Source organism: Rosa rugosa, chromosome 2 (assembly GCF_958449725.1).
Source record: "Rosa rugosa chromosome 2, drRosRugo1.1, whole genome shotgun sequence".
Classification (NCBI taxonomy): domain Eukaryota; kingdom Viridiplantae; phylum Streptophyta; class Magnoliopsida; order Rosales; family Rosaceae; genus Rosa; species Rosa rugosa.
The window spans coordinates 2,904,523-2,931,379 of NC_084821.1; the positions used below are offsets into that span (position 1 = coordinate 2,904,523).

The following is a 26,857-nucleotide window of genomic DNA, read 5'->3' on the forward strand; positions in this document are numbered from 1 at the left end:
TTCTTAGTTTTGATTGCAATGCTTCCTTTCCCTTGTGATTTCACAATAGCACCATTGCCGAGCTTTATCTTCGGAGTGACAGAGGTATCCAGATCAACAAATATTTTTTCATACCCTGACATGTGATTACTACAACCACTGTCAAGATACCAGGTCCTTTCTTTTTCTTCAAGGGCTGCTTGATATGCATAGAATAAATTCCCAACTTCTTCATCTTCATGCTTTCTCTCAGAGAAATTTGCTTGATTGGTTTCTCTAAATCTGCAATTCTTTTCAGTATGCCCAAATAAACTACAATACGTGCATTTAGGCTTTCCACGAAACCAACACTTTGCTGAAGCATGATTAGTTTTATTGCAAATCTTGCAAGAAGGCTTAGTTTCAACATTCATCGTACCTTTGTCATTGTTTCTGTTGGATTCCACTTTCTTCCACTTTTTGTCTCCCATTCGTTGATCATCCCTTGGATTGACTCTGCCTTTCTTGATAAACTTCGGTGATTTGAAGGTGAGTTTTGACTGGAAAGCACTCTCAACAGCTTCCTCATTGCGTCCCAGCCTTCTCTGCTCATGAGACTTCAAGGAACCCATCAATTGTTCAATGGATAAGGTGGTGATGTCCTTGGACTCTTCGATTGCAACAACAATAGGATCATATTTCTCCGGCAAGCTGATCAAGATCTTCTCCACTACCTTCTGGTCTGACATGTCTTCACCAAGGGTTCTCATTTGATTGACAACTTCAGTTACTCTAGAAGAGTAATCTTGGATGCATTCAGATTCTTTCATCCTCAGATTGTGAAACTCCCTGCGTAAAGACTGAAGCTTGATGGACCTTGCCTTGCTATCACCTTGAAACTCCCTCTCCAAAATCTCCCAAGCTTCCTTTGCTGTGTTGGCTCTTGTTATTCTTGGAAAGATTTCGTTGGTGACTGCATTTTGAATTTTTGAGAGAGCCTTGGTATCTGTCATTGCATCTGCTTCATATTTTTCTCTTTGTGCAGCTGAAAGTAGACTCTCATCTTCTGGTTCGGTGAAGCCCTTCTCAACGATCTTCCAAAGCCCTTCAGACCGAAGCAGAGTTGTCATCTTCACTTTCCAGAAATCATAGTTTTCTCCACCAAAGATGGGAAGAAAAGAATATGAAACTGGAGTGGTTTCTTTAGGAGACATCTTGGCAGGTTGATATACGGGACGCCCAATACGAACGAACCAGCTCTGATACCAATTTGTTGGATTGAAAAAAGGATGGGAATAGGAAATCTGGAAATGCAGAAGTGTTTATGCAGACAAAGGAATATTATTTTTATGAGTTGCTACAGCAGAGCTCTTCAGTTTCTATTCATTGGATTGAGCAACAGTACATCAACAAGGCTATACTTATAGGCAGCTTAGAGCAACTCCAACAGCTTCCCTATAATTTTTGTATTATAGGGAAGCAAAAGTCAAACCTTTAGCCTCTTTTTCTTCTCAAACTCCAACAGATTCCCTAGTTTACAGTAATCTATAAAATCTCCATATTCTTCTTTAAAATTTTGGAGTTTGCTATAAATATAGGGAATTTGGTTTTCTCTCTCCTCACTTTCCCTAAAATAGAGATAGTTATAGGGAATCTGTTGGAGCAAAAAAGACTCATTTTTCCCTAAATTAGAGAAAAATCAAAATATAGGGAATCTGTTGGAGTTGCTCTTAGGACTCTAGACAATTCTATTTTAGAGAACCCAAGACACTCATCGGGACTCTAATACATCATTAACTTAGGCTGTTACAACAGCCAACTACTTCATAAATACAAATCAAGAGATAAACAGAAGACTCTAGAGTTAAGGAGAAAGTACATTAATTCCAACAAATGGACCAATAAAATGTTGAAATGGAAATAGGAATTTCAATTTGATGCATTTGAAATCGTATTCCCAACCAGATCTATTCTGTATGTCTCATCAACGCAAGCCTAATGAATTACAACTCTTACGATCAAAGTGTATAACACCAATTCTCATCTTTCCAAACTTCAGATCATACCTCGATTGCTCTCTGATTTTTCATTGAACAGCGTTCATGTTCTTGTCTAAATTACAATGAATTTAACTTGATGTTTACGCACATCAATTCTTGCAGAAATATTTACACACATCAATTCTTGCTTTCATTTCTGCAAAACTAAATGCATCTTTCATCTTCAAATTTAAGTGCGGTCACGCAATACCATACTTATGTGCGACCAATCTGAATGACATAATTTGAAGAACACTATAGTCTGCTATAAAATACATTCATCATGTATCATCGTGATCATCATGTACCCAATAAAAATAAAAAATCAATTAGATCCAAAAGAAGTAGACTCACTGAAAACTATCCAAAGGCATGGTTTAGTCAGTTTTTTATGATCATTGAGCTAATTAAGCAAACTAAAATCTTTTTCTCCCTTCTGTTCTTGTCTTCAAAATAATTAGGACAATGTATAATTTATATGCAACAAGAAAACAAAGCAATTGGAACCAAAATGCTCAGAGCAATAATGTTATTAACTTAACAACACATCAAATACTTAATTGACAATAATGTAGTAGTTAGGTGGACAATGGTAGTATCAAATTACCATCTTTCCTTTTGTTCCTCAACAGTTGTGCCTTCATAGACGGGACAACTATGGAAACATGGACATCAGTCTTGCTAACCCATGCATGATAATGAGAACAAACCTGCTCATAAGCCATAGATATCATGGAGTTCCCCCTGAAAATGAACATTAAGTATGTTGATGACTGTAATCACATTTTAGCAAGCATATTGGAGAAGCAAATGTCTGAAAGTTAAAAACTTAAGATAATACAAAACAGGCAAAACAATGATGAGAGCATGAAATGTCTTCCAATTGGAGGTAACACATACAGATTCCAAGAAACTAAGCCAAAGAGTTCTCTTGAAGGTTTGAGTATAGATTCAGTAAAATTAGAAGAAAAAAAAAACTAGCATGAGTAGAGAATGAACCATGTTCCAATTTTGGGCAAGTTTTCTGCACTCCTCAGCAGTATTTTGTTCGCTTATCTTGCCAAACAATATTATACGTCATTGTCTCCTCTCCACTGAGTCTCAACGGGTAATGGCCATATTCCCTTTTACGGATATTAGTTCTAGTCTGTCATTTCTTATGTCCAGCTGGAGAAAAATAAATCTTATTCACAATATAAAAGAATCAATCAGAGACTTCTTTGATAGGTTTGCGTTTTCAGCCATTTCTAAGCATTATCAATGACACAAACCGCATAACGAATCCACAAATAGGCGTATGCAAAATGACAAGCTGAAAGTAACCAAAAAAAAAAAAAAAAAAAAAATAACAAGCTGAAACAATTAATTATAATAGAAATAAACAATCACAGGCTTCAGGTCGTAATGGAAAGATTATTAGTTTTATAATCAATATCCAGTCAACAATGTTTAAACTCCATGAGTTTTTTAGTATGAATAATGTAGAGTAATGGATCCTACAGAAATTTCGTCACATATATACATTGTATTATTCATAATGTTGGCCATGTACGAAAGACAATTGTAAATTCAGCATGGTGGCATCATCCAACTTATAGTAAAAGCATATTTTTTTTCACTCTGCTTTAGCTAGCGCTTAGGTACTTCCCTACGCTTATCGAAGTAAGCAAATGTAAACTTTTCTTCTCCTTTCCATAAATTCTTGTTTCAAGAACAAATTTTACAAATGTACTGCAACAAAATAGCAATGCAATGGGAAACCAAGATATTTAGAGAAAATTATTTCACTAACTGAAAACAAGTCTAATACTTAAACACTTCCATCAATGGAGTTAAAACAAAGGGATTACACACCAGGAAAAAAAGAGAGGCAGAAGCTGGTTCAGCTGATGGAAGAGATGCAGAGGTTCTTTGGTTACTGGAACCACCAAAAAAAATGTGCAGATCTAGATAAATGTTGTAGGAATTGCTCAAAGGAAATTATGGTACACAGAGAGAGAGAGAGAGAGAGAGAGAGAGAGAGGACTAAATTTCCAGAATTCTGCGTAGCAAAACGCCAAAACGGTATGAAAGAACAAGAACCAGAAAACGTAACAAAACTAAAACTTACCAGAGAGGGATGCCGAGAAACTTAAAAGATCTGTTGATGTATGCTTAACTCCCCAGTGCAGAAGGTGTTTGGGAGCTCAAGGCAATTGAAAACCACCAAATTTGACTAATTGACTCTGCAGACTTCAAAGGCTTGACTCTCCTTTGGGATTTGGGCTTGTGGAGTGGCAGACGGCAAATGGATTTTCTTATAGGAAGAAAATAAGGCTTGGAACCAAGTTGAAAAGAAGAGTAAAGGTGGGAAAGGAATAGTTGTGATAAATTTCTGTTTCTGAAAAATGTGAAGGGGATCGGAAACTTTGAAACTTTCATGCATCAGAGGGTGTATACACCATGAAAAAAGAAGCAGAAGCTGGTTCAGCTGAAGGAAGTGATGCAGAGGCTCCAAAAGATAAGAAGCAAGAGAGCAACAACAAAAAAGTGAAGAAGAAACTACAAAAACCACATTAAGAACTCAGAAGGTACGTGGTAGGAAGAGGATTGATCACCAAAAGTAAATATGGCCAATTAGCAAGGTGTAGTAAAAGTTTTTTTTTTTTTTTTGGTAGTCAAAGTTGGAGCATTATATTGTCTACAAAATAAAGCATCAAATCCACTCATATCTTTGATTGATTGTGCTCAGCCAGTTTAGGCCCCATAGCCTCCACCCGAAATAAAGCAGCCAAGATAAGGTTGGAGAAATAATTGTTATTATTTCTTTCTGGCAAAATACAGAATACTATCGACCAATTCTATCCCCCAAATTCTGAACTCTTTGTAATCAAATAGAAGACCACAAAAGAATAGATTGTAAAAGGGAAGTGCAATTGAAATGGCCGGAAGGGTAGGTCAATGATCAAAGAAAAAAAACAAAGAAACAGTTCTCTGCCATCAACGGAATTGAAATTAGTCAGTGACTTATCATCAACCACAATCCCACAAAAAGGAACAGAGAATAGAAGCATCATCAATTATAAATTCATCCCCAAGAAATTACCAGAACCAAACCACCCCCAATTGAAGAACAGACAATTACACTAGTAAAATTAAAAATATCAACTTTCCAACTATCTACAAGAGGGCATAGCAGAAACTAATTTAGAAAATTACACACAAGTGTCATTCTGAAACTTTAATTAGTTATAAGGCCACTTAAATTTTTTTGTACACATAGGGCCACTTGAGGCTACAATACAGCAGATTTTTATTTTACTATACCAATTTTGCCCTTAGCCCCAAATCAGATCAAAATATCTCTCTCTCTCTCTCCGACGAGCTCGTTCGCTTCTCACCGTCGAATAACCTCTCTGACGTCGGAAGCTCTCCCTCAGCGGCAATCGACTATTGCGTAGTGAAGCTCAGCGCTGGACGGATGATGTCGACGGAGAGACAAGCCTTGTTGCAGATCTGAGCGAAACGAGACGGCATCGTTTCACCATCTCCTCATCTTTCTTCCACGTTTTCTCCGATCTCGACGCCGATTCAAAGCAGATCGGAGAAATCAAATCAGTCACCGAAGGGAATGGCTTCATCGACCACGGTCAGAGTCTCCTCCATCTTCCGCCGTGACCAGATTGTCTTCCTTGTCGTCCACAAGATCTGGTATGCGAGCGCGGGTCATGGATCTGGTATGCGAGTTGAGGTCAAAGCAGAATCAGATTGGCTAGATATGAGAGTCAAAGCGCGAGTGAGAGAGAGAGAGAGAGGGAGAGACCTGGTATTCGTGGATGTTGAGGCGGCGGAGCTGTTGCTGCTGCCATTTTCCGGCGATGGAGAGAGAGCAGGAAGTGAGGTGCTTGAGTAATCCTCTCACCATTGTTCGGAGCTCTGAGAGACCTAGGCCAACAACAACCACCACTGAGATATAGAGAGAGGGAGAGACTGCGTTTGCCGGAAGCAGAGACTCCGATTCCGATTTCTTCTTACGACGACGGCGGCGGCATCTCCGATGAAGGCTCTGATCCTGATTATATAACATGTCGTCAAATCCGGTAAGATTATGTTGTATATCTATACTTGTTAATTGCGAATTTTTGCTGTGTTTACAATGTGTGGAACAGTGAAGAGGTTTTGATTTCAGCTCGGCCTGTGAGGTTTGAAGTGTTAGTTGGTTGTTAATTGAGTTGGTTCAGTTTTACAGAGTGTGAAGTGTGAACAGGTTTTGTATATATGGCTTGTGATTTAATCTAAGCAATTACTATAATTGTATGATTGTTTTGCTCAAAATTTGCAGAATCTGAGACTTTTATTTTATTTTAATGCCAATCTGGGACTTGTTAATCATTGTTTTGATTATTCTTTATGTGATGAAACTTGGTTATTTTGTTCGAAATACATGATCAATCAGTAGCAGCAGCATTAACAATGTCTTTATCTCCATGCCAAGAGTACTAGTTAGTTTGCTGAGTTTGATGAATGATGCTAAAGCTGAGTTGGTTATCATATCATCTACCTATAACAAAGGCAAAGCATTAAGTGAGAGATGGTGATGCCATTAATCAAGGAACATATTAATAAATCTATTGAACCTCATAACCATATAGCAATTGAGTAGTGCCTGCTAGCTAGCTGCAGTTGAGCTTTATTATTAGACCTCCCTCAAAAGTTTGAATGCAGTGTGTAATTTTCTAATTAATTTAAGTGTACTTTATACATTATGTAGATAATAACCTTGAGATTAGGCAATCAGTTTCTATGTCAGTAGCTTTTCATTACTAGTCCAGTAGCTTTGTACACGTGTGATAGTAGTTTTTTGTACATATGTCAGTAGCTTTTTATTATTACTCCAATAACTTTGTACGTGTTTTATAGTAGCTTTCTGTACTTAGGTCAGTAGTTTTTTATTACTGGTCCAGTAACTTTGTACGTGTGCTATAGTAGCTTTTTATACCTATGTCAGTAGCTTTTTAGATTACTTATTTTTTTATTATCTAGTTGATAAAGAGTGCCACGTTTGGGGCGCAGCAGTACATTGTTGTTTTTAATTTTCATTTTAAATACTAATATTTTGTTGTATCTTTGTTCTTGCAGAATTTGTCCCCTTTGCATTTGTAGAAGGGCCAGAGTGACAGATGGAAAGCGAGGCCCAGAAAGACGCCGTCATTGGTCGAGCAGGAGTACCGGAAGAAAGTGGTAAGGGACCTCAACTCTTTGATTTCCGGGGCCGACACCACCGCCGACGACGCGGTCGAAGATGAAATCACTGGTACAGAATGGTTCTTCCTTGTTTCCATGACCCAGAGTTTCGTCAACGGCGGCGGGTTGCCTGGTCAGGCCTTTTTCTATTCCAACCCGGTCTGGTTCACCGGGCCGGACCGCCTAGCGGCGTCCTCCTGCGAGCGGGCCCGCCAAGCTCAGGTCTTCGGCCTACAGACTATGGTCTGCGTCCCGACGGCAAATGGGGTGGTCGAATTGGGCTCGACGGAGCTGATATTCCTGAGCTCGGATCTGATGAACGGGGTCCGAGTATTGTTTGATTTCAATAATCTTGAAGTCGGGTCTTGGCCTGTAGCTTCGGCCACTTCAGGACCGAGTAGCAGTAACCGTCACATCTTTAAGCCGATTCAGTTTGACAACCACCCTAGTTCCAGTTGCTCTTCTGCTACTCAGTGGAAGTATGATGTGTTTTTGAGTTTCAGGGGTCCTGACACTCGAAGGAGTATTATATCTGATTTATACGATCGGCTGCAAAACAAGAGAGGAATCAGAACATTTATGGATGATCCAGATCTTCAAGTAGGGGATGCTATTTCTCCCGCTCTGCTAAAGGCGATTGAAGAATCAAGGTTTGCAATCGTTGTTCTATCGGAGAAGTATGCTCATTCTACTTGGTGTTTGGATGAACTTACAAGGATCTGTCAGTGCATGAGAGACGACAGCAGAATTCTTCCACTTTTCTATAATGTGGAACCCTCTGATGTAAGGCATCGGAAAAGGAGTTTCAGAGAAGCTTTCGATAAGCATGAAAGCTCTGGGCGACACACATCAGAGAAGGTGCACCGGTGGAATGATGCATTAAACAAAGTGGCCAGTTTTTCTGGGTGGCATACAAAGAATTTTAAGTAAGGATCGTGATGAAACTATCTATTTTGGATTTAGTACAATTTTTCCTGATGAATGTGGTTATTTGATCCTTGATTCTTCCTTTCTTGTAGGACTGATAGAGATCTTGTCGACTCCATTGTGGAATTCGTGTGCAGTAAAGTACAGCCTATTGAAACCGAGTTTACAATGTTTGCTGGAGATTTTCAAGCATTTGAAGCAACAAGAAAAAGCATGAATGAGGTTATGAAGGCGCTTCAAGATGACGAGGTCACTGCCCTTGGGGTCTATGGAATGGGAGGGGTCGGCAAGACAACCATGGTTAAACGTATCGGTGCGCTAGCCTGCAAGAATGGAATTTTTAACCATGTAGTTCTGGCTGCCATATCCCAAAGCCCTGACTCGAGAAATATTCAATCCACATTGGCAGAGCTGCTGGGCTTCAAATTCAAGTGGGAGACAGAAATTGGAAGAGCGGCTGAGTTGCATGGGAAGATAATGAGTAAAAATAAGATCCTTATAATCCTGGACGACATTTGGGAGAGAATGGATTTGTCCAGAATAGGAATTCCCAGCTATCACGAGCTCAAAAAATACAATTCTAAAGTCCTATTCACCACGCGGAGATTGCATGTTTGCAATTCCATGGACAGCCAAGCAAGCATTCCTCTCGATATCTTATCAGAAGAAGATTCTTGGAAATTGTTTGTGAGAAATGCAGGAAGGTCTTTTGAATCCCCCAATTTTAATAACGTAGCGGGAAAGGTAGCTGGAGAATGCAGGGGTCTACCAATTGCATTGATAGCAGTTGCAAGGGCACTCAGAGATAAAGATCTGGCGGAATGGCAAAAAGCAGCTCAACGACTAGAGAAGTCGCAAATTGCCAACCCTGATGATAAGGGAGATGCGTTCGAATGTATAAAATTAAGCTTTGATTACTTGAAAGATGAGGACCACAAGTCATGCTTCTTGCTCTGTTGCCTATTCCCAGAAGACCATGAAATCAATGTAGAAGACTTGTTCAGGTATGCGATTGGAAAAGGATTGTTTCAAGATGCCGAAACAATGGACGAAGCCAGAGGAACAGCAGATTCAGTGGTCAAGTACCTGAAAGATTCGAGCTTGCTTTTGGAGAGTGAATACATTGGATGTGTAAAGATGCATGATGTCATCTGGGATACAGCCATGAATATTGCAAAATCTAAAGATGGGCATCGGTTTACGGTAAAAGTTGGCTGTGGTTTAGAGGATTGGCAGCCACGCGGATTACATGAAGGCTGCACTGCTATTTCACTAATGAGGAACAAAATTCACAAGCTACCCGAAGAAGAGTTGGTATGTCCAAATCTCCAGCTTTTATTACTAAAACAGAATGCTGATTTAAATGAGATCCCAGAAAAGTTTATCCAAAATCTGAACAAATTAAGGCTCTTGGATCTTAGCAACACTAGTATTTCCGTACTACCCCAATCATTCAGTCTCCTTACCAACCTTCAAGCTTTGAATTTAGATTTTTGCGATCAATTGATTGACATATCCGTAGTGGGAAAACTTAAGAAGCTTGAAATTCTTAGTATGAGACAATGTCCTCTCAAGAAACTGTCGAGAGAAATAGGACATTTGACCAATCTAAGAATTTTGGATGTCAGTTCCTCTCGATTTCTCATAATTCCACCTAAAGTGATACCGAAGTTGCATAAATTAGAAGAATTGTATATACTAAACTGTGGATTTGAGGATTGGGGGAGTGAAGTTGAGAGAGAAGGAGAAGAAACTGAATTGTCAAATTTCAAAAATTGGCAGGTTTGCATATCTGATGCTAAATGCACACCTAAATGTCTTGAGGTCAATGTAGAATATCATAATTCAAGATCCTTGTTTCTTAATGGAGCAACCATAAGTACCTTACCTGACTGGTTTATCAACACAGTGACAAAGAAAACAGAGAAGCTAGAGTACAGTAGCTGCAATGGGATGAGTGACATTCTTATGGAATATGACCATGGGAGGTTACATAAGCTCAAGCATCTCAGAGTATGTGGTTATTTTTGTGATTCCTATGTGTACTTGAAGGAGTTGATGAACACAACAAGACGAGTTCAAAAAGGACCAGTGTTTGTGAATTTGGAAGAGTTGCATCTGATAGATCTGATCCACCTTAATGAGTTGTGTGTTGGAGAGTTACCACCTGGGTCTCTCTTCAATCTGAAGCTATTGCATATATCTTTTTGTAAGAGTTTGAAGAATGTATCAAAACTGGTACAGAGACTACCAAATCTGGAGAAACTATATTTAAATTGCATGGATGACCTGGAATATGTGTTTGGATGCGAAGGGTTTGAGCCGAAAGAATCAAAACTGAGAGAGATGCAGTTGTTGGGCCTAAATTCAGTGAAGAGCATTTGTAATGGTCCTGCTTCACGTGTAATGTTCCAGTGTCTTAAAAGTTTGACCTTTTACCGTTGCGAGTTGCTACATAGTCTGTTCGCATATGATGTAGCTCAGAATCTTGTTCAATTGGAAGACCTTTTAGTAGAATGGTGCCCTTTGTTGAAAAGAGTAATTGAAGCAGTGAACAACAAGAAGACGGTTCTTCGAAAAATGAAGAACTTGGTTTTCATGGGACTTCCCAAGTTGTATGGTGCAAGTGCTACTGTTGACATTGAGTGTCCTTCATTGGAACACTTGATTGTGGTGGATTGTCCCCGGTTTTCATTTTCAACCTCTTCCTTCAGCAGGAACCAGTTTTCATTTTCAACCCCTGCTTCTGACTGCTTTGGCAGCAGGAACCTAGTCAAACTCAATGATCAACAACATCTTCAACTTCTATCATCAAGGTATGAAGCTGTGTCATGAACTGAATTTCTTTTTCTTTTCTATTTCTTTTCGTTGAATGGTGGCGATGTCGTAAATACTTAAATGAGTTCTGCATATATTTTCATTATTTATTTGCTTTCCTAATATCTTATAGTGCAAACGAGTTCTGCATATGGTACAGCAAGCAAAGTTTAACTACCCTTTTCTTTCTCACTCTTATAATCTTATTTTTCTTTGTTATGATAATCATAATCATAAATCATTCTTTCTTTTTAATTTTGATAATTAACTGATGTTTGATAATAAATTTGTGAAAAAAGATGATATCACACAGTAAAGTAGTTCATGTGCTTGATGATTGTTTTGTTCCACTACTTACTAATACAAATTACTTATGTAAAAATGTATAGTTTGAAACAAAATTTCAAAGAGGATCATTGCAAGTGGAAATGCATGTGCTCTACATATGAAGCAGAAATTTGTGACCTATGAATGGGTACTTTTTTTTTTTTTTTTTGGATTTAGCGTGGCCAAGTGTTGTTAGTATAAAATATATTATATCTGTAGAATGACCTATATATTTATATTATCGTATAGAATATCTGTAGAAAACTAGAAATTCAAGTGTCGTTCGTCATCAATGTAATTGCAGCTAGCCATGGGGAGGAAGAGAAGTGTAAAGTGTTAGCATTTTGAAACTATTCTTTCCAGTGATGATTCTGCAGTCATTAAATATATGTGGTTACAACTGACAACTAGTGTGGGGATGAAGAGAAGTAGCGTTAGCATTTTGAATTAAATTATTAACAAAGAGAAGTAGCGTTAGCATTTTGAATTAAATTATTAACAACTAATGTCTTCTGCATAAAGATCCTCTTCCAAAGTTTGGAGTCATACTACCACAATGCATAGCTCATTGAGTCCCATCCCTTGAAACCAAAGTAAGCTCTGTTTTTTACATTATGTGTGAATGTGAGTGCAGGTTGATGAACTTGTACGTACAGGCTAACATACACTAGAAGAGTTGGTTAGTTTTGACTTAAAAACTGGATGTTGCAAAGATTTCTCGTAGTCATTCAAGTGAAGCAGTTAATTCACATTCAGGAGAATGTTTAGGAAGATTCCCGCCAGAAGGTTTTCTCCAAAATCTCTTTTCTCTGAATTCATTTCTTGATCAGTATGTTTTTCATGCTCTTCTTAATTTACTTCATGTTGTGGTAACATATTCATAGCAGAGGATGTCCCAGACTCCCAGTAATCAACTCATATGATAATTGTAACTGCAAGAAGTAGGGACTTCATTGTGAATGCAAACATACATTAGAACTTGTTATGCTACTTAAAGAAATAATTTTTTGTCAAAGTAGTTCAGTCTTTCTCTTGTTTTCCATTACGATCAGGGTTGGTCATCTAGGTGAGGCTGCAAATCCGATTAATATGCTTGAAGCTGCATTGCTTGATCGTGACTTTCAAGACAGCTACATGGATTATAACAGCCATTAATTCTAGGAACCTTGGAGAATGAATCCATCAGGATGATATTTGATTCTTGCCACTGGTATGTGTATATAAAATTGTTAACTAATTCAACAATACTGTGAATATATCTTTATGCTTAAGTTGTAACAACATTATTGAAGTGATTCATGGTCTCATTATGCTCTTACTATGGTAGTTGTTCTAAAGGTCTTCTGAGTTTCAATTAAAATGCGTGGCTAATGTCCTTGAAGGTGTTTCTTATATCTTAGCCAGTAACAGTAACGATACAAATAAAAATCAATGTAATATCTTAGATCAATAATAAAAGAAGCAAATTTACATAAAATACTTCACATCAATGATGATTGTTTTATGTTTCTTTACTCTAGTAAAGTAGTAATGCAAATAACATACAATGTTATTTTCTAATTTATTAATAATAATAATTTTTTTCCCAATTAGATGCGGCCGTGTATCTGCTATGTACTGAAGTCTCTCAAAGTAGATGGGCAGCATGTAATGGTCCCCCGCTGACTTGCAATGGTCCCTCAGCTTCTGACTTCCAGGGCAGGAACCAAGTCCAACTCCATGATTAAAAACATCTTCAATTCCTTTGTCCAGGTATGATGCTGTGTCATCAACTGATCAAATTCTTTTCTTTTCTATTTTCTTTTCATTGAATGGTCTCCTAGATTTCTTGTAACGCCATAAATACTAAAAATGTTATTTTTCTTAAAAATAATTTTTGGTAATGTATATGTGGTTCTCATTATTCATTTGTTTTCCCATTCTTATAATGCAAATGAGTTCTGTGTATCAGTACAGCAAGCAAAATTTAACTACCATTTTCTTTTTTGCTCTTATATTCTTATTTTTCTTTGTTATTATTCGTCACCTTTAGCCAATATTACAACTAGCATGGGGATGATCGAAGAGAAATATTGTAAGCATTTTGAATTAAATTCTGAACAACGTCTGTCATCTGCATCAAGATCCTCTTCCAAAGTTTGGAGTCCTACTACCACAATGCATAATTGAGTCTTACGTGCGAATGTGGGTGCAAATTAATGAACTATCAGGGTGAATTCTCAGTTAATACACTAGAAGAGTTGGTTGATTTTGAGTTAAAAACAGAATATACAAAGATTTCTCGTAGTCATTTACTCATTCAAGTGAAGTAGTCAATTCACATTTAGGATAATCACATAATATGATTATTGTAACTCCAAGAAGTAGTGTTTGCTACTTAAAAGAAAGATTTCTCAAAGTAGTTCTCACTCTTTCAGTTGTTTTTCATTAGGTTCAGTTGGTCATCCAGCTGAGGCTGCAATCCAATTGATACACTAGAAGCTTTGCTGGATCGTGACTCTCAAAACAGCCAAAGAGTTTGTAAAAGCCATTCTAGGAACCTTGGAGAGTGAAGAGATCAGTTTACGTGCTCAACCAGGATGACATTTGATTCTTGCCACTGGTATGTGTAGATAAAATTGTTTAAAAAAATAAAAGCAAATAAAGAATACTCTGAATATATATCTATGCTGATTTGGAGAGACAATTTGTTCTACAGCTTTTCTGAGTTTCCGTTCAAAGGCCAGACTAGTGTCCTTGAAGATTTTTCTTATATCTTATCCAGTAGCAGTAGCACTACTATTAAAAATTCTATGTATTATCTTAGATGGTTTTGGTCTTTTGCTTCCCTATAATACACCTGCATATTCATGCAAGTATCGCTCAATATGTGTTGTTTGCCTGTTTTATATTAGCTTAAGCTAGCTTTCATTTTGGACATGTGGTTCTCCAATAATACTTGGTGGAAATGTGAGTACATTCACCAATCAAGAACTTGGTATAAATACCTAGGGCTCATTGGCAGGGGGAACATCCTCATATCCTGTATCTATGGCTTATAAGTGGGTTTTGCTCATTGGCAGAGTTTTTCACTTTTTTTGCTTTATTTATATTTTGGCTAATGTTTTGCTTGGATGTTGACTGTTGAGAAAGTTGAGGAAAATGACACGTATAGAAAAGTTAACTGTTAGTGTGGCATGTTTTTTGTGTGTACTAGCTGAAAGGCTTTCCCTTGCGCTTTTGTTTCATTCCGAAAAAAGAAATTTTGTTAAATTTAAACATGAAAAGTATGGAAACTGTAGTAAGTGGAGACATGGCTAAGTCGCTGTTCAACATCAAGTGTTAATGATTCTGACTCTGATATTATCTTCTGGGTTGAGCAACTGGTTGAATGTTTTACTAGCTAGCACAGGTGGTGTTATACTCTATTGCTATAATTTGTATCTTTGTGCTTATTTGGTTTTTATTTATCAGGCGTGGCATATCTGCTTTACAAAAGTATCCCTGTCAGAACAAGTTGATACATATATTCATCAAGAAATAAAAACTTGCATCAAATAGCAGCTGGAAATACCGACTTGAGAGGTGTAGCAGAAAGAGAGTTCAATAGTCCAGAAGAAGATTCCACAATTGGCTTCTAAAAATGCTATAAACTTATCTTTTGAGTTAATAAATGTTCATTCTTTTGATATATTTGACTAAAACAGTTTGAGCTTTGAATTTTGTCTGTCTGAAGTTGCTTGATATAAGTCCTGTTTTCCTTGAGGCTCTGTTTCCTCTGTTTTAATTTGCTTGCTAGTTGTCCTGCGAGTTCATCAGAAATCCTGTACTTGGTTTCTCTTTTAGCTTTGCAAGATGGATTTATACAGACGATAATATTTTGTTTGCTGTCCTGTTTTCTCTATTTTGGCTTGGCTACTAGTCTTCCTGACTTCATTGGAAATCTTGGCAATTGGTTTCTCGTTTAGCTTTGCAAGTTGTGACATATTCATCACAAATGCTCACCTGTAGATTTCACCTTAACAAATTATCCGTAATCTTTTCAAATCAAAACGTTGTTTCATAGAACTAAATTTACCTTGCTCTGCAATCTACCTTAGTAACGTGGAACCAAATTTGAAACTTGAGAGCTTCCCAGATACAACTTATTTAACTCCAAAACTCCACATCATATAAGTTGAAGATGATGCTGGTAGAGATCCCAGAAACTCTTTCAAAAATTGGTTTAGGGTCTTTTATTTATTATATCTCAGCAAAACTAGTATTTCATTACTTCCCCCATCATTTTGTAACCAACCACATAGGTCCGGTCATCGTCATCTGTGTGACCCGACCACCCAAATTGCAGCAAGCCTACAACCATTTGAAGAACCGGCGGCTCTACTCTACGCGATGGTGAAACCATGAAGGGAGTAGGTTCGTGAGACTAAACAAACGAGATTCATAATTCTTTGCCCGCTGTGTTCAGATACCTACTTCTCAACAATTTTTTCTATACACCTCTATATATGCTGAAATTTCCTTGAAGATTACTTGGCCAGTATCTTGGGTAGAGTTTGTTTCTTACCTTCCCGTCTTAACCCCCTTTCTTCTCTTCTTTCTTCTGGCTGGAGTGTGGGCCACGGGTCCCTCCTTTATTTCTTTTTTTTTTCTTTTTCTTTCTTCTGGGCCGCCCCTTCTCTTTCTTTTTGGGTTGCTCTCGTTTTTGGGCTTGCAGGCTTCTGGAGTGGGCTCGCTGCTGCTGCAGGTGCAGGGGCTGGTAGTGGCTGACCGGTTCGAAATTTCAGACCTCCAATTGGCCGGTTCAGGACGCATATGCCGGTTCCGGTGAGTTTTTTTTTTCGGTTCCAAGATTATGGGATATAGTTGTAGACTGTGGCAGAATTTGAAGATAATTGGTGGACCGAAAAAGTGTGAACCGGGCAGGTGATGTTGTGGTTGTTCTTGGGGCCGGTTCGGTGTTTTTCTGGCCGGTTCCGGGGGTGGCGCGGCCTGTTCTGGACTCCTGAAGTTGAGAGCTTCAAGGTGGGCGGCAGAGCTTTCTAGATAGAATTTCAGGGTTAGGGCTTCGTGCTAATAACGTGTTAGAGAGAAACTGAAATTGAGATGAATTTGCTGTGTATTCTCATTGATAATAGGGGCTTCTTTATATAGATGATTACAATGCATAGAGTCTGAATCATACAAGGAAAGATAATCTCTAGATTTTTCTAATTAAACCTTATTACCATTAGGTCAAGTAACCTAGAGTTTGAGCCAAACACAAATTAGGGTTTTACTTGAACATAAGGAAAATAATAAAGAATGTAATATTATTGAATTGGAAAGTCTGGAGAAAGTCAATGTAATATTTTTTTGGTATAATTATTGTCCTTAATAGTCATTTTATAATATGTTATATATGTGATTTAATAATTCATAATAGAGTGAGGTCAAATGAGCAGATTTGGAGGTCCCAATAGAAACACTCAAATTAAATTTAACTTTTGTTTAGGTATTCTGCTAGAGTTGAATTTTAGTCTAAAATTAGCTAAATATTAAATTTATTTTGAAATAAGTAGTCTGTTGGAGATGCCCTTACATGCCTTAACCAGATTTTCGCTTTATCAAAACCCTTCATTTTCTTATTTGACATTTTTTGTTAGAGTTATTTTAATTTTTATGTTTTTTGTTTAAAGGAAAATGGCACAATAATAAAAAAATAAATGAAGATATGTGCCATTAAAAATTTAAAACTGTAAAAGATATGGGCCATGGTGGGTAGGCGAGTAACCAAAGTATTCGGTGCTTTAGTCAGTGTCCACACTACTGCGTATTTACAGAGTCAATTTTTGAGTCTCTTCCCTTAGTTTGCTTTGCTCACTGGAAATTTAGTTTCTTTCTTGCTGGTTTCAATGGCCTCCTCTGCATCTCTTCCTTCATCAGTTGAATCATCATCATCAGCTCGTCGCTGCAAGTATGATGTGCTTTTGAGTTTCAGGGGTGCTGACACTTGCAAGGGTATCACATCTGATCTATATCATCGACTGCAGACGAGTGGAATTAAAACATTCATGGATGATCCAGATCTTGAAATTGGGGATGCTATTTCTCCCACTCTTCTAAAGGCAATTGAAGAATCACAGGTTGCAATTGTTGTTCTCTCGCGAGACTACGCTTCTTCTACTTGGTGTTTGGAGGAACTTGCAAAGATCTGTGAGTGCATGAAAGACCAGAAGAGAATTCTTCCACTTTTTTTTGACGTGGAGCCCTCTGATGTAAGATATCAGAAGACAAGTTTCAATGAAGCTTTCTGGAAGCATGGAGCCTCCGGGCGACACAGATCGGAAAAGGTCCGGCAGTGGAGGGATGCTTTAAACAAAGTGGCTAATTTCTCTGGGTGGTGTACAAATAATTACAAGTAAGTATCATGATGAGATTATCTATTTCAATATAAAAAGTTAAGTTGTGCGCATTTGTATTTATTTGACCCTTGTTTCTTCCTTTCTTGTAGGACTGATAGAGAACTTGTGGAGGAAATTGTGGGTTTTGTGTGCCGTCAAGTAATACCTATTGAAATTGAAATTGGGGTTACAATCTCCACCGTCTCCACGGTTATGATTAATCCTGAAGCATTTGAAGCAGCAATAAGAAAAGCCATACTTAAAGTTATGAAGAAGGGGCTTAAAGATGACGGGAAGGGCAACACAACCATGGTAAATCATGTTGCTGCACAATCCAGAGAAAGTAGGAATTTTGATTTTGTGATGACTGGTGTGGTATCCCAGAGCCCTGGCTTGACAAAAATTCAAGGCACATTCGCGGGGCCGAGCGGGTGTTGTACTGGGAAGCCTAAGCTTATTATCACTAATTGGAAAAAGGTTGGTCATCTCGGCAACGGCTCTTTCGGGTCTGTGTATGAAGTATTTGCTGAGTAAGTGCTGCTCAAAGCTCATTTTAGCTGCTTAATTATGAATGCTCAATCTTGTAGATGTCTTAAATTCATTGTCTTGCATTGCTTGAGGTCGGAGTTGTTCAATTGTATATTGATATCGTTTCTCTACTTCACAGTTATCTCTACATTTAGGATTAGGTGGATTGATCGGTAAACCCATGCCTGTGAAGGGTCGAAACTTCAATATGTGATGCGATATAAGGGTGATTGTTTCAAGGATTTTAACCAGTATTTTAGGGTGATTGTTTCAAAATTCAAGTGAAGGAAGAAAGATAAACTCAGTGATCTTAGTGATATAGTGATGAAAAGACCAGCTCTGCTTAGTGTGAAGAGGAAGTTTGAACCTTCCATGCTCGAGCTAGGCTCATTATGAGACTATTGAGCCTTTGTGGTATCTCTTATTGTTTAATAGGAGAGTGAGGATGCCTATCCACTTGTTCCTTTTATTCTTGCAACTTCTGCAGTATCTTACTTCCATGGATAAAATCCTTGTTCCCTTATGGCCTTATGAAAAATTTATAATTGTATTAAAGTGAACTTTTCTTTGTTTCCAATGCACTTATATACTGACAAATTTTCTCATATAATGTTTATTAAAATAGTGGTTCCACGTTTTCATCTTTTCTTTAGCTCTGATATTTTCAAGATCTTTGCTGAATATGATTATGCTCTCTTTCAGTTGCGGAAGCTTCTTCGCTGTCAAGGAAGTTTCCTTGCATGATCATGGAAGAGTTTCTCGACTTGAACAGGTGACATTTGCTTGTATTTCATGTTATGTCCTGAAATTGCATGTCCCTGATATTAACTATTAAATAATTGACTCAATGATCGTATACCAGTAGAGTACTCTACCTTGTTTTCTGTTCCTTGCTGAGATTTTCTTCTCATTGTCTGTTTTTGTTTTTATTTTCCTTCCAGGAGATTGCTTTTCTGAGTCAGTTTCAACATGAGAACATAGTTCAGTATTATGGTACACAAAAGGTACCCATTATTCTATTGTCTATTCCCATGGATAGTTATTTAGCTATGCTATGAACTTCTCTACAATAGTTAGTACTCATGGATGTCCAAAATTCCATTCATGATATGATATTGCTACTTTGCTACAGATTCATGTAATGATATGTAGATGCTTTTATTTGAAACTTATTGACATGACATTGATGATCTTTGATGCTGGTCTGCACATTCCTTTAATGTACAGACTAGAGTATGAAATAACCACAAACAGAGGTATATTTTGCCTTTCTGTCACAGGATTTATTTTATGCAGCTAGCATCTTTGTTTAATTTTTTTTTCTCTCACATACAAACTCACTGTAGATAATTGTAATACGAAATAAATCACAAACAGAGGTATATTTTGCCTTTCTGTCACAGGATTTATTTCATGCAGTTAGCATCTTTGTTTAATTTCTTTTTTCTTACATACAAACTCACTGTACATAATTGTAAACATGCTTGTCCACACGTTATGCATTTATTTGAGAGGTTACCTTATCATCTAGTGTCCATACTATATGATACCTCTGTTTGAGTCCAATAGTATGAGAAACTCGTTGCATCAATACTAGTAGGTGTATTTGTTGTGAAGCAGTTAAGCCATTTATTGATTCAGTATTAATTTTTCATAGCTCTTTATCCCTGTGAATCCACTTATTTGTGAGCACCGTTATATTATTTATATATTCTGATGGGTCTTCGCAGGATGAATCAAAGCTCTATATCTTTCTGGAACTTGTAACCAAAGGCTCCCTTCAAAAGCTATATCAAACGCACCCTCTTACAGATTCACATGTCTCTGTATACACTAGACAGATCTTGCAAGGTCTGAAGTATCTTCACGACCAAAATGTGATTCACAGGTAACTCAGGTGACATGTATATTTATGTGAAAATTATGGTTTTGGTTGTATTGATCTCAGAAGATTCTGAAGTCCCACCAATGAGCCATATTCATGTGAGGATTCATTCTAAAAAACTGAGAAATCAAATTGGCGCACCATCACAATGTTCCTGATCATCCTTTGCCTTGCAATTTTTAGTACATCTATTCTCATCTTTGTGATTCTTGCATTCAGGGACATTAAATGCGCAAATATTTTGGTGCATGCTAATGGATCTGTCAAGCTTGCAGACTTTGGATTGGCAAAGGTTTGTCTTCCATTCCCCAAATTCAATTGTATTTTATTGTTTTCAGTAGTTTCCACAATGTTGTGAATTATTTCTCCTTATACTGTGTGTTGCGTCATCTTTGCAGGCTATCAAAATGAACGACAAACTATCTTGCCAAGGAACTGCAAACTGGATGGCCCCTGAGGTTTGCCTTTGCACTTTTGAATTTAAAATTTTGTATTAGTTTGTGTGCTTAAGACCTCTGTTATTGGAGGACATGCCTATAATACTTCCAAATAAATCACACGTGTCTTATTCTACTGCCATCTTATTCTGCTGCCATCACTGATAAATTTAGTGATCCTTGTAGGATGACTTTCACGAACGATTCATGCTTCTTGAACTCTGACAGAATTGTTGTTAGTTCCTTTGGTTAGGTTGTTGGATTCTAAATATACCATTTATTAGAAACAGAGGATATTGGTAAACAATATGCTGGAGGAATCAGTAAAGTGATATAACTTCTTATATTCTATTTCTACCAGAAAACAAAAACAAATTTGAAATACAAGAAGATAGGAATTATAAGGTGGGCAATGTAATGACATGTATTAATTAGTCTATTTTGCGTAGGTAACTTGGTTTATTGTTCTAATATAAAGTATACCACCATTTGGAATTATGATACAGTATATGCATCAGTGCTGGCCCTTGGCTAATGTCTAGCTTTCTGAATTATGTTGATTCCCCCTCTCTTGGTGGGCTTATTTCAGAATGTCTACATATTTATTTATTTTATAATCATAATAAAGAGAAGGAAAAGTATGAAAGGGAAATGAAGGAAAAGTATGAAAGGGAAATGAGAAAGGTGAAAAGGAGAGGAAGGAGGATGCATAAAACTAAATCTATAAGCTTTTTAAAATTGTTTTTAGTGTGTAAGTAAATTTTAATGTATCTTCTCCTGTTTCCCTCTCCTTACTGTCCTCTTCGTTTTGTTCTCTTTCTTTATTGTTTTTAAGAAAAGAAGAAAACATTAGATAGCAGAGCCAAATTGTTTCTGATTACATAATTAATTCTTTCTCCAAAGAACACAGCCAGATACATAGCACTATTATGTAGTTTCATTAGATTGTGTTAACTCAACTGAGTTAACTCGTCCCAAGAGCATCCCTAAAGAAATTGGATTAAGTTCAGAAAGTAATTATGATAGTTAACAGTGTCAGTTAAGATGGTCATTTCAGAATCAACAGTAAATTTAGTTCTTTATGCTTGTGGCAATGATTGCTCAAGTACCAAGGAGATTATTTGTTGGCGCAACAATTGTTTCGTATCGTGTGTTTGAACCTGTAATTTCTCCCCAATGACTTTCCGTAACTTTTTTTTTTGTAAGGCTAGATAGCTTTATAGGCTGATGGATGTTTGTGATTGATGGGGATGGGATTTTGGTTGGAGGTATCTTGCAATCTGAATCTTGCCAGCTTCTATTTTTCCTTTGTATTATATGAATTATCTTTTTCTAGCATTTAGGTGATGTCTTGGCTTTTGCAAATTTGAAAAGGTGCAAGATACTTATACATTACCAGTTTATTGACCAAGAGGTTGCGTATGATGATTCTATCCTGTAGTACGTTGTGTCCGCTTTTTTAGGATTTCTTAGCCAAGCTATTATTGTGCAGCTTGCTAAACCTGGAAATCCAGGTTATGGCCTTCCAGCTGATATATGGAGTCTTGGATGTACTGTGTTGGAGATGTTAACTGGGAAGGTTCCATACCCTGATCTCGAATGGGTTTGTGCCATTTTCATTAGACTCTTTATGGTTCAGAATGACTGGACTATTTATCTCTTCAACCTCGATTTTGTTTGGATAACATTATCTATTCTTTAAACAGATGGCGGTATTATGGAAACTTATGGAGGGGAAGCTCCCTCTGGTTCCTGATTCTCTTTCAGGAGAGGCACAAGAGTTTATCCATCTATGCTTACAAGTTGAGCCAGATAATCGTCCCACTGCTGCTCAGCTTTTAACTCATCCATTTGTAAATAAGCCGCTTCCTCCCACGTCTTCTGGATCAGTATCTCCTTACAATCACCACGGGCAGAGTTGAAAAGATATATTCAGCTATAAGTTGTGATGGTAATAAGGTAAATTCCACTGATTTTACTGCTTCATAGTGCTCATATCTGCACTCACAACTTCCATGAAAGCGATCAAAAAACAATACTTTCACCTGTTTAAAGAAGAAAAAGAAAAGGCATAATTCCACTGCTTATATCTTTGCTTTTGATACCAGCTCTAATCGACCGAAAGAAGCAGGATGACAACTCATCCATGTTCTATAATTTGCTTTGGAATCCCGTGTTCAGCCATCAAATCTTGGCTTACGCTGGTAGAGTGTGTGCTTGTTATAACTTCAGTGATGGTCTATGCCAGATCTGGCAATGGGATATGACTTTAGAAGAACAAGCATCCTTTTGTCCGAAAATCATCTTGCACGTAGAGCAACCCACTAATTATTTCACGATCATTTCTGTTGTAGAAATATGATTTATTGATAGTGTTTGGCGTTTCATGTCTTCCCCTCTGTTCCAAATGAAGATATTTAGCGGGTGAGAGATTGTACGGGCAAGATATTTAGTTTTTTTTAGTATTGGAAAGTAATTCCGATTTGTATATATCTGCTATTGACAGTGTCATAATTGGTATGCATTCATAATATACTGCATTTTTTTTATGGCCGAAGCAGTTTCGGTAAATCAATAGAGTGCGTTGTTTACAAATGAAAATGAATGGTGTATATACTGTTAGGATTAGTTGTTTTGAATTGTGGAGGTTTGGATTGTATATATTGTTTTGTTTCATTTCAGCACTACTTTTATTTGGTCAATTGGTCTTATTGGGGACAAATTAACCGAACTGCCTTGGTCCCTGAATCTAAAGATGTGGTTCATTCTGCAGAACTCCCTAGATCTTGAATAGGGAAGAAGTGATGTGATGCAAATCACTTGGTGTCATGATGTGCTCATATTTTCCTATATTTCTTTGCCTCTTAATCTTAGTATTTATGCTTAGTCCTCCTTATTTCGAGTCATTTATGTTGTTACAGTGTTTTTGTAGGTTTGTCTCATAAAGAGAAGAAAAGAAGCTAAAATGAGCTAACTAGGATTGAAAGACGCCCAGGTTCCAGAATCTGTCTCTGCAGAACATCCAACTTCGCCGAATTACTGGGAGTTACCCACATCGAATCAGACAATGACCCTTATATGCATGGAAAGCTACGGATGTCTATTTTCTGTTGAATTTTACGGATCTCAATTTCGATACTTCTGGAGAAAGTTATGATTATTTGAGTGAAGATAGGTCGGACAGGAAATCTGCTCGGGAATTTACAACCATTCGTGGAGAACTCAAGTTCCGTGGCACAAGATCATCAATCCTAATGTTTCAAGGAAGTTAATTCAGATGAGGATTCAATGATGAACTTATTCCTACTTTTACAAGAGATATTTCAAGCTTTTCCCATTCCAAATGAAGAAAGAAATCCAAATCCAAGTCTTACAAGGAAACATGAAGCCAAAGATGAGCAGAAATATTCCCTATATAAGGGAGCACGAATTTTACATAAAGGAGAGTCTCGGAGCACAATGTAGACGCCTAAGGAGCGGAGACGACTCATCCATCTTTCCCTTCTTTTCCCCTTCCATTCTTTTTATGTTTTTCCTATGTTTTACGTAGTTATATTTTGTTAAACCTTTTCTAGGGTTAGGATGATGCCCTATCATGATTGTTTATGTACTTTGATATTTTATTGATGGATTTATAGTTTCTTTATGATGAATGCTTAATCACTATTTGAATTGATGCTTTATGTTTAAGTTCTTTGATTGATCACCTTAGGGCTTTGCATATAGTAATTGGAAGACAAATTTGAAGCAGAGATGCAATATAATTTGATTAGCTTCTTGTGATTAAGTGTGGTAAATTACATTATTACTTGAGAAAGACTAATGGTTTGCTTGATTCCCTTGTTTTCTAAAGCGTAATGAGTCTTGCATGTTAAATTTATACCTGAGAAGGATAAACTGCATAGTTAGGATATAAGATCTTTACCCGAGAGGGAGAGCATCATACACTTAAGGAAAACTATGGTCTAGAGTACCTGAGAAGGACTTAGATACGGGAATTATCATCTAGAGAAACAAAAGAATCTGTTAATTGCATTGAAACATAAATAGGATTGTTAGCGATTGATTCTGAAACCCTAGGTTTTATCATTATTTGTTTGTTTCTTTCTTTCTTTAATTTTCATATTATTTCTTTATTCAAAAATCCAAAACCATATCTTCTTTAGTTTGATTGCTTATGTGTTTTTGTGTTTGGATTAATTAGGTTAGGATTTAAATTGATTATCAATCCTCAGTTGGAACGACCTCGTACTTGCACACTATACTAACGACGATTCGTGCGCTTGCGAGTTTTAATTAAAATTTCACAACAAGTTTTTGGCGCCGTTGCCGGGGATCAACGATTGATTTTGATTCTAACTTGATTACCAATCTGATTTTTTATTTTTTATTTTTATATAGTTTCTATAATTTTTGGTTTTAAGTTTGCTAAATATTTATCTTTTTGTGTTTCAGGTTCTGTACCTTCTTTGTGATATAGATTCTAGATATCTTCCTGGAAGTTTTACTAGGCTTATTGCATATCACCAGAAAGCTACGTGAGTCTAGTTTCCAACGCACCAAGAAGATCATCATTCGGAGCTGTGAGCTAAGAGATATTTGAGAAATACCGAACAGTGCTCAATCTGCGCGGAAATTTTTCCTGATGACTTCTGCAATCTTTTTTGACTTCAACATCGGCTTCGTGCTAATCTTCACTAAATCCCAGGGAGCTCTAAACTCTTCTCTTTACTTTCTTGTTTTTATTATTATTATTTTTTTTTATACTTATCTCTTTTCCATGCCTTTATGTGCATTGAATGCTTTAATTTTTTCAACATTGAGGACAATGTTACATTTAAATGTGGGGGAAGAGATTTTGATTTTTGTTTCTATTAGGTTGTTAGTTTTATGGGTTTTTAAATAAAAAATCAGAAAAATTAAATAAATAAAAAATTGTTTTCTTTGTTATTTGTGCGTCATTATTTTTTGTTTTTGTTTTCTTGAGTCTTAGGCCTTTCAACAACTATGATGAGTATATATTTCAGAAATCATGCCTTAAGAGGATCATAAAATTGAGATGATGTTTGACTTTATTTTTTGGTTAACAAGGATGTATGATTGTCATATGTATGTGTAGTGGATGTGGTCTTGCTTACATGGTACAGAAAAGAGCATGTTAGGATAAGTTTTTGATTCATACATAACCAATGTGAGATATTTGAGCCTATTTGCCTTTTCTTTGTTGAGTGTTAAACGAAAAAAAATATATGTCATCTTATTTTCTTGGCGATGATTTTGTTGATCTCATTATTCTTTCATTTTGATTGATTACTTGTCATAGATTAAGTTTAATGGACTATAGAATGCTAGAATTCACTCTTATACTTGTTGAAACTTTTACCAATATATGCTTGGACCTTGGAAAGGATAAAGGCACCCTAGGAAATTACCACCATTGCCAAATTGCCATGTGTCCCTATTTGTGTGCACAAGATGTGCAACCTCCCTAGATAAACCCCTTTGAGCCTACATTAAGCCTTTTCTTACATCACCCTCATAATCCTTAAACCATAAACCTTAGTATAGTTTTATCCTTACCCATGTTCTAAAGACTTAGTAGAGCTAATTTTGAGACATACAAGAGGTTTTTGGCGTCAAGAATGAAGATGGAGAAGAGAAGGAAGTTCAAGTGTGGGGGTAAGACTTGTCCATAGAAAAAATATATATGTATCTATGTGCCGTGAAAAGAAGAGAAGAAGAAAAAAAAATTGAAAAAAAACTATATGTGACGGCAAAAGAAAAAATATATGATAAGTGTTTATGGATTTTAGTCCCCCCATTGTGGATTTGGAGTTTGCTTTGAAGTGAAGGCCTATTCAAGAAAATTTGGTCTTTGTCCAATTCACAAGTGTTCAAAGGAAGTTTTGAATGAAGCATGAGCCCAACAATGATGACATATGATGAAGACTTTGAAGGAGTCTATGACGTTTCTATTTGGTGGAATTTCAAGATTGTCTCTCTACATCAACAAGAGCTCTACTAGGTTTTTAGGATATATACTTTGTGATTTTTCTATCCCTTCGTTTCTATAAACCCTAAACCTTGGCCCCATTACAATCTTAATTATAAGACCTCTTTGATCCTTGAAAAGAGCAGCCTTTGATATGTGGAGATGAGTTATAAGAGTTGAACTTATGGCTTGGGTCCATTTGTGCAAGTAGTTGGTATCCTTCATGAGATCATACATGAAAAAAATATTTTCAGAAAAAGCTTTTTATTTCTATTATATGTGAGCTATTTGTTTGTCTTATATATTATCTCCCTCACATATAACTTGAGTGAATATATGCTTTTGCATGAGCCGTGAATCTG

General features: G+C 36.9%; 2 protein-coding genes and 1 long non-coding RNA gene across 7 annotated transcripts; 2 read left to right on the forward strand and 1 right to left on the reverse strand.

Annotated features, from left to right (window-relative positions):
- Positions 1 to 1,693: 1,693 nt before the first annotated feature.
- LOC133730124 (uncharacterized) lies at positions 1,694 to 5,212 on the reverse strand. The gene is made up of 4 exons (XR_009856610.1): positions 4,108 to 5,212; positions 3,852 to 3,915; positions 2,997 to 3,164; positions 1,694 to 2,741 (listed from the first exon to the last, which is right to left on the reverse strand). It is a non-coding gene; the product is annotated as an uncharacterized LOC133730124 (long non-coding RNA).
- A 119-nt stretch (positions 5,213 to 5,331) lies between these two features.
- LOC133730123 (probable disease resistance protein At4g27220) lies at positions 5,332 to 15,158 on the forward strand. 2 transcript variants are annotated; one of them, XM_062157784.1, is made up of 7 exons: positions 5,332 to 6,076; positions 7,116 to 8,146; positions 8,240 to 10,963; positions 12,344 to 12,501; positions 12,885 to 13,043; positions 13,723 to 13,893; positions 14,745 to 15,158. In XM_062157784.1, exons 2-4 carry the CDS (start codon positions 7,317 to 7,319, stop codon positions 12,444 to 12,446), a joined length of 3,657 nt encoding a protein of 1,218 aa, XP_062013768.1. In that variant the 5' UTR covers positions 5,332 to 6,076; positions 7,116 to 7,316; the 3' UTR covers positions 12,447 to 12,501; positions 12,885 to 13,043; positions 13,723 to 13,893; positions 14,745 to 15,158. The 2 variants fall into 2 exon arrangements, with proteins under 2 accessions (XP_062013768.1, XP_062013769.1); XM_062157785.1 differs by lacking the exons at positions 12,885 to 13,043; positions 13,723 to 13,893; positions 14,745 to 15,158 and adding an exon at positions 11,926 to 12,077 and having other exon boundaries at positions 5,334 to 6,076; positions 12,344 to 12,483.
- Positions 15,159 to 17,035: 1,877 nt separating this feature from the next.
- LOC133734514 (serine/threonine-protein kinase ark1-like) lies at positions 17,036 to 24,517 on the forward strand. Of its 4 annotated transcripts, XR_009858373.1 has the most exons (11): positions 17,037 to 17,670; positions 17,764 to 18,183; positions 18,884 to 18,953; positions 19,123 to 19,185; positions 19,912 to 20,069; positions 20,286 to 20,358; positions 20,465 to 20,524; positions 21,996 to 22,106; positions 22,210 to 22,462; positions 22,612 to 22,927; positions 23,436 to 24,515. XR_009858373.1 is itself a non-coding variant. In XM_062162145.1 (10 exons), exons 1-9 carry the CDS (start codon positions 17,165 to 17,167, stop codon positions 22,423 to 22,425), a joined length of 1,677 nt encoding a protein of 558 aa, XP_062018129.1. In that variant the 5' UTR covers positions 17,036 to 17,164; the 3' UTR covers positions 22,426 to 22,462; positions 23,425 to 24,517. The 4 variants fall into 4 exon arrangements, 3 of the variants coding, with proteins under 3 accessions (XP_062018129.1, XP_062018130.1, XP_062018128.1); XM_062162145.1 differs by lacking the exon at positions 22,612 to 22,927 and having other exon boundaries at positions 17,036 to 17,670; positions 23,425 to 24,517; XM_062162146.1 differs by lacking the exon at positions 22,612 to 22,927 and having other exon boundaries at positions 17,036 to 17,670; positions 23,436 to 24,517.
- The last annotated feature ends 2,340 nt before the right edge of the window (positions 24,518 to 26,857 follow it).

Coding starts and splice junctions, on each gene's coding strand:
- LOC133730123 (XM_062157784.1), top strand. CDS start 7,317: ATGACCCAGAGTTTCGTCAACGGCGGCGGGTTGCCTGGTCAGGCCTTT. Junction 8,147..8,239: donor TGGCATACAAAGAATTTTAA/GTAAGGATCGTG, acceptor CCTTTCTTGTAG/GACTGATAGAGATCTTGTCG. Junction 10,964..12,343: donor CTTCAACTTCTATCATCAAG/GTATGAAGCTGT, acceptor CATTACGATCAG/GGTTGGTCATCTAGGTGAGG.
- LOC133734514 (XM_062162145.1), top strand. CDS start 17,165: ATGGCCTCCTCTGCATCTCTTCCTTCATCAGTTGAATCATCATCATCA. Junction 17,671..17,763: donor TGGTGTACAAATAATTACAA/GTAAGTATCATG, acceptor CCTTTCTTGTAG/GACTGATAGAGAACTTGTGG. Junction 22,107..22,209: donor CATACCCTGATCTCGAATGG/GTTTGTGCCATT, acceptor TTCTTTAAACAG/ATGGCGGTATTATGGAAACT.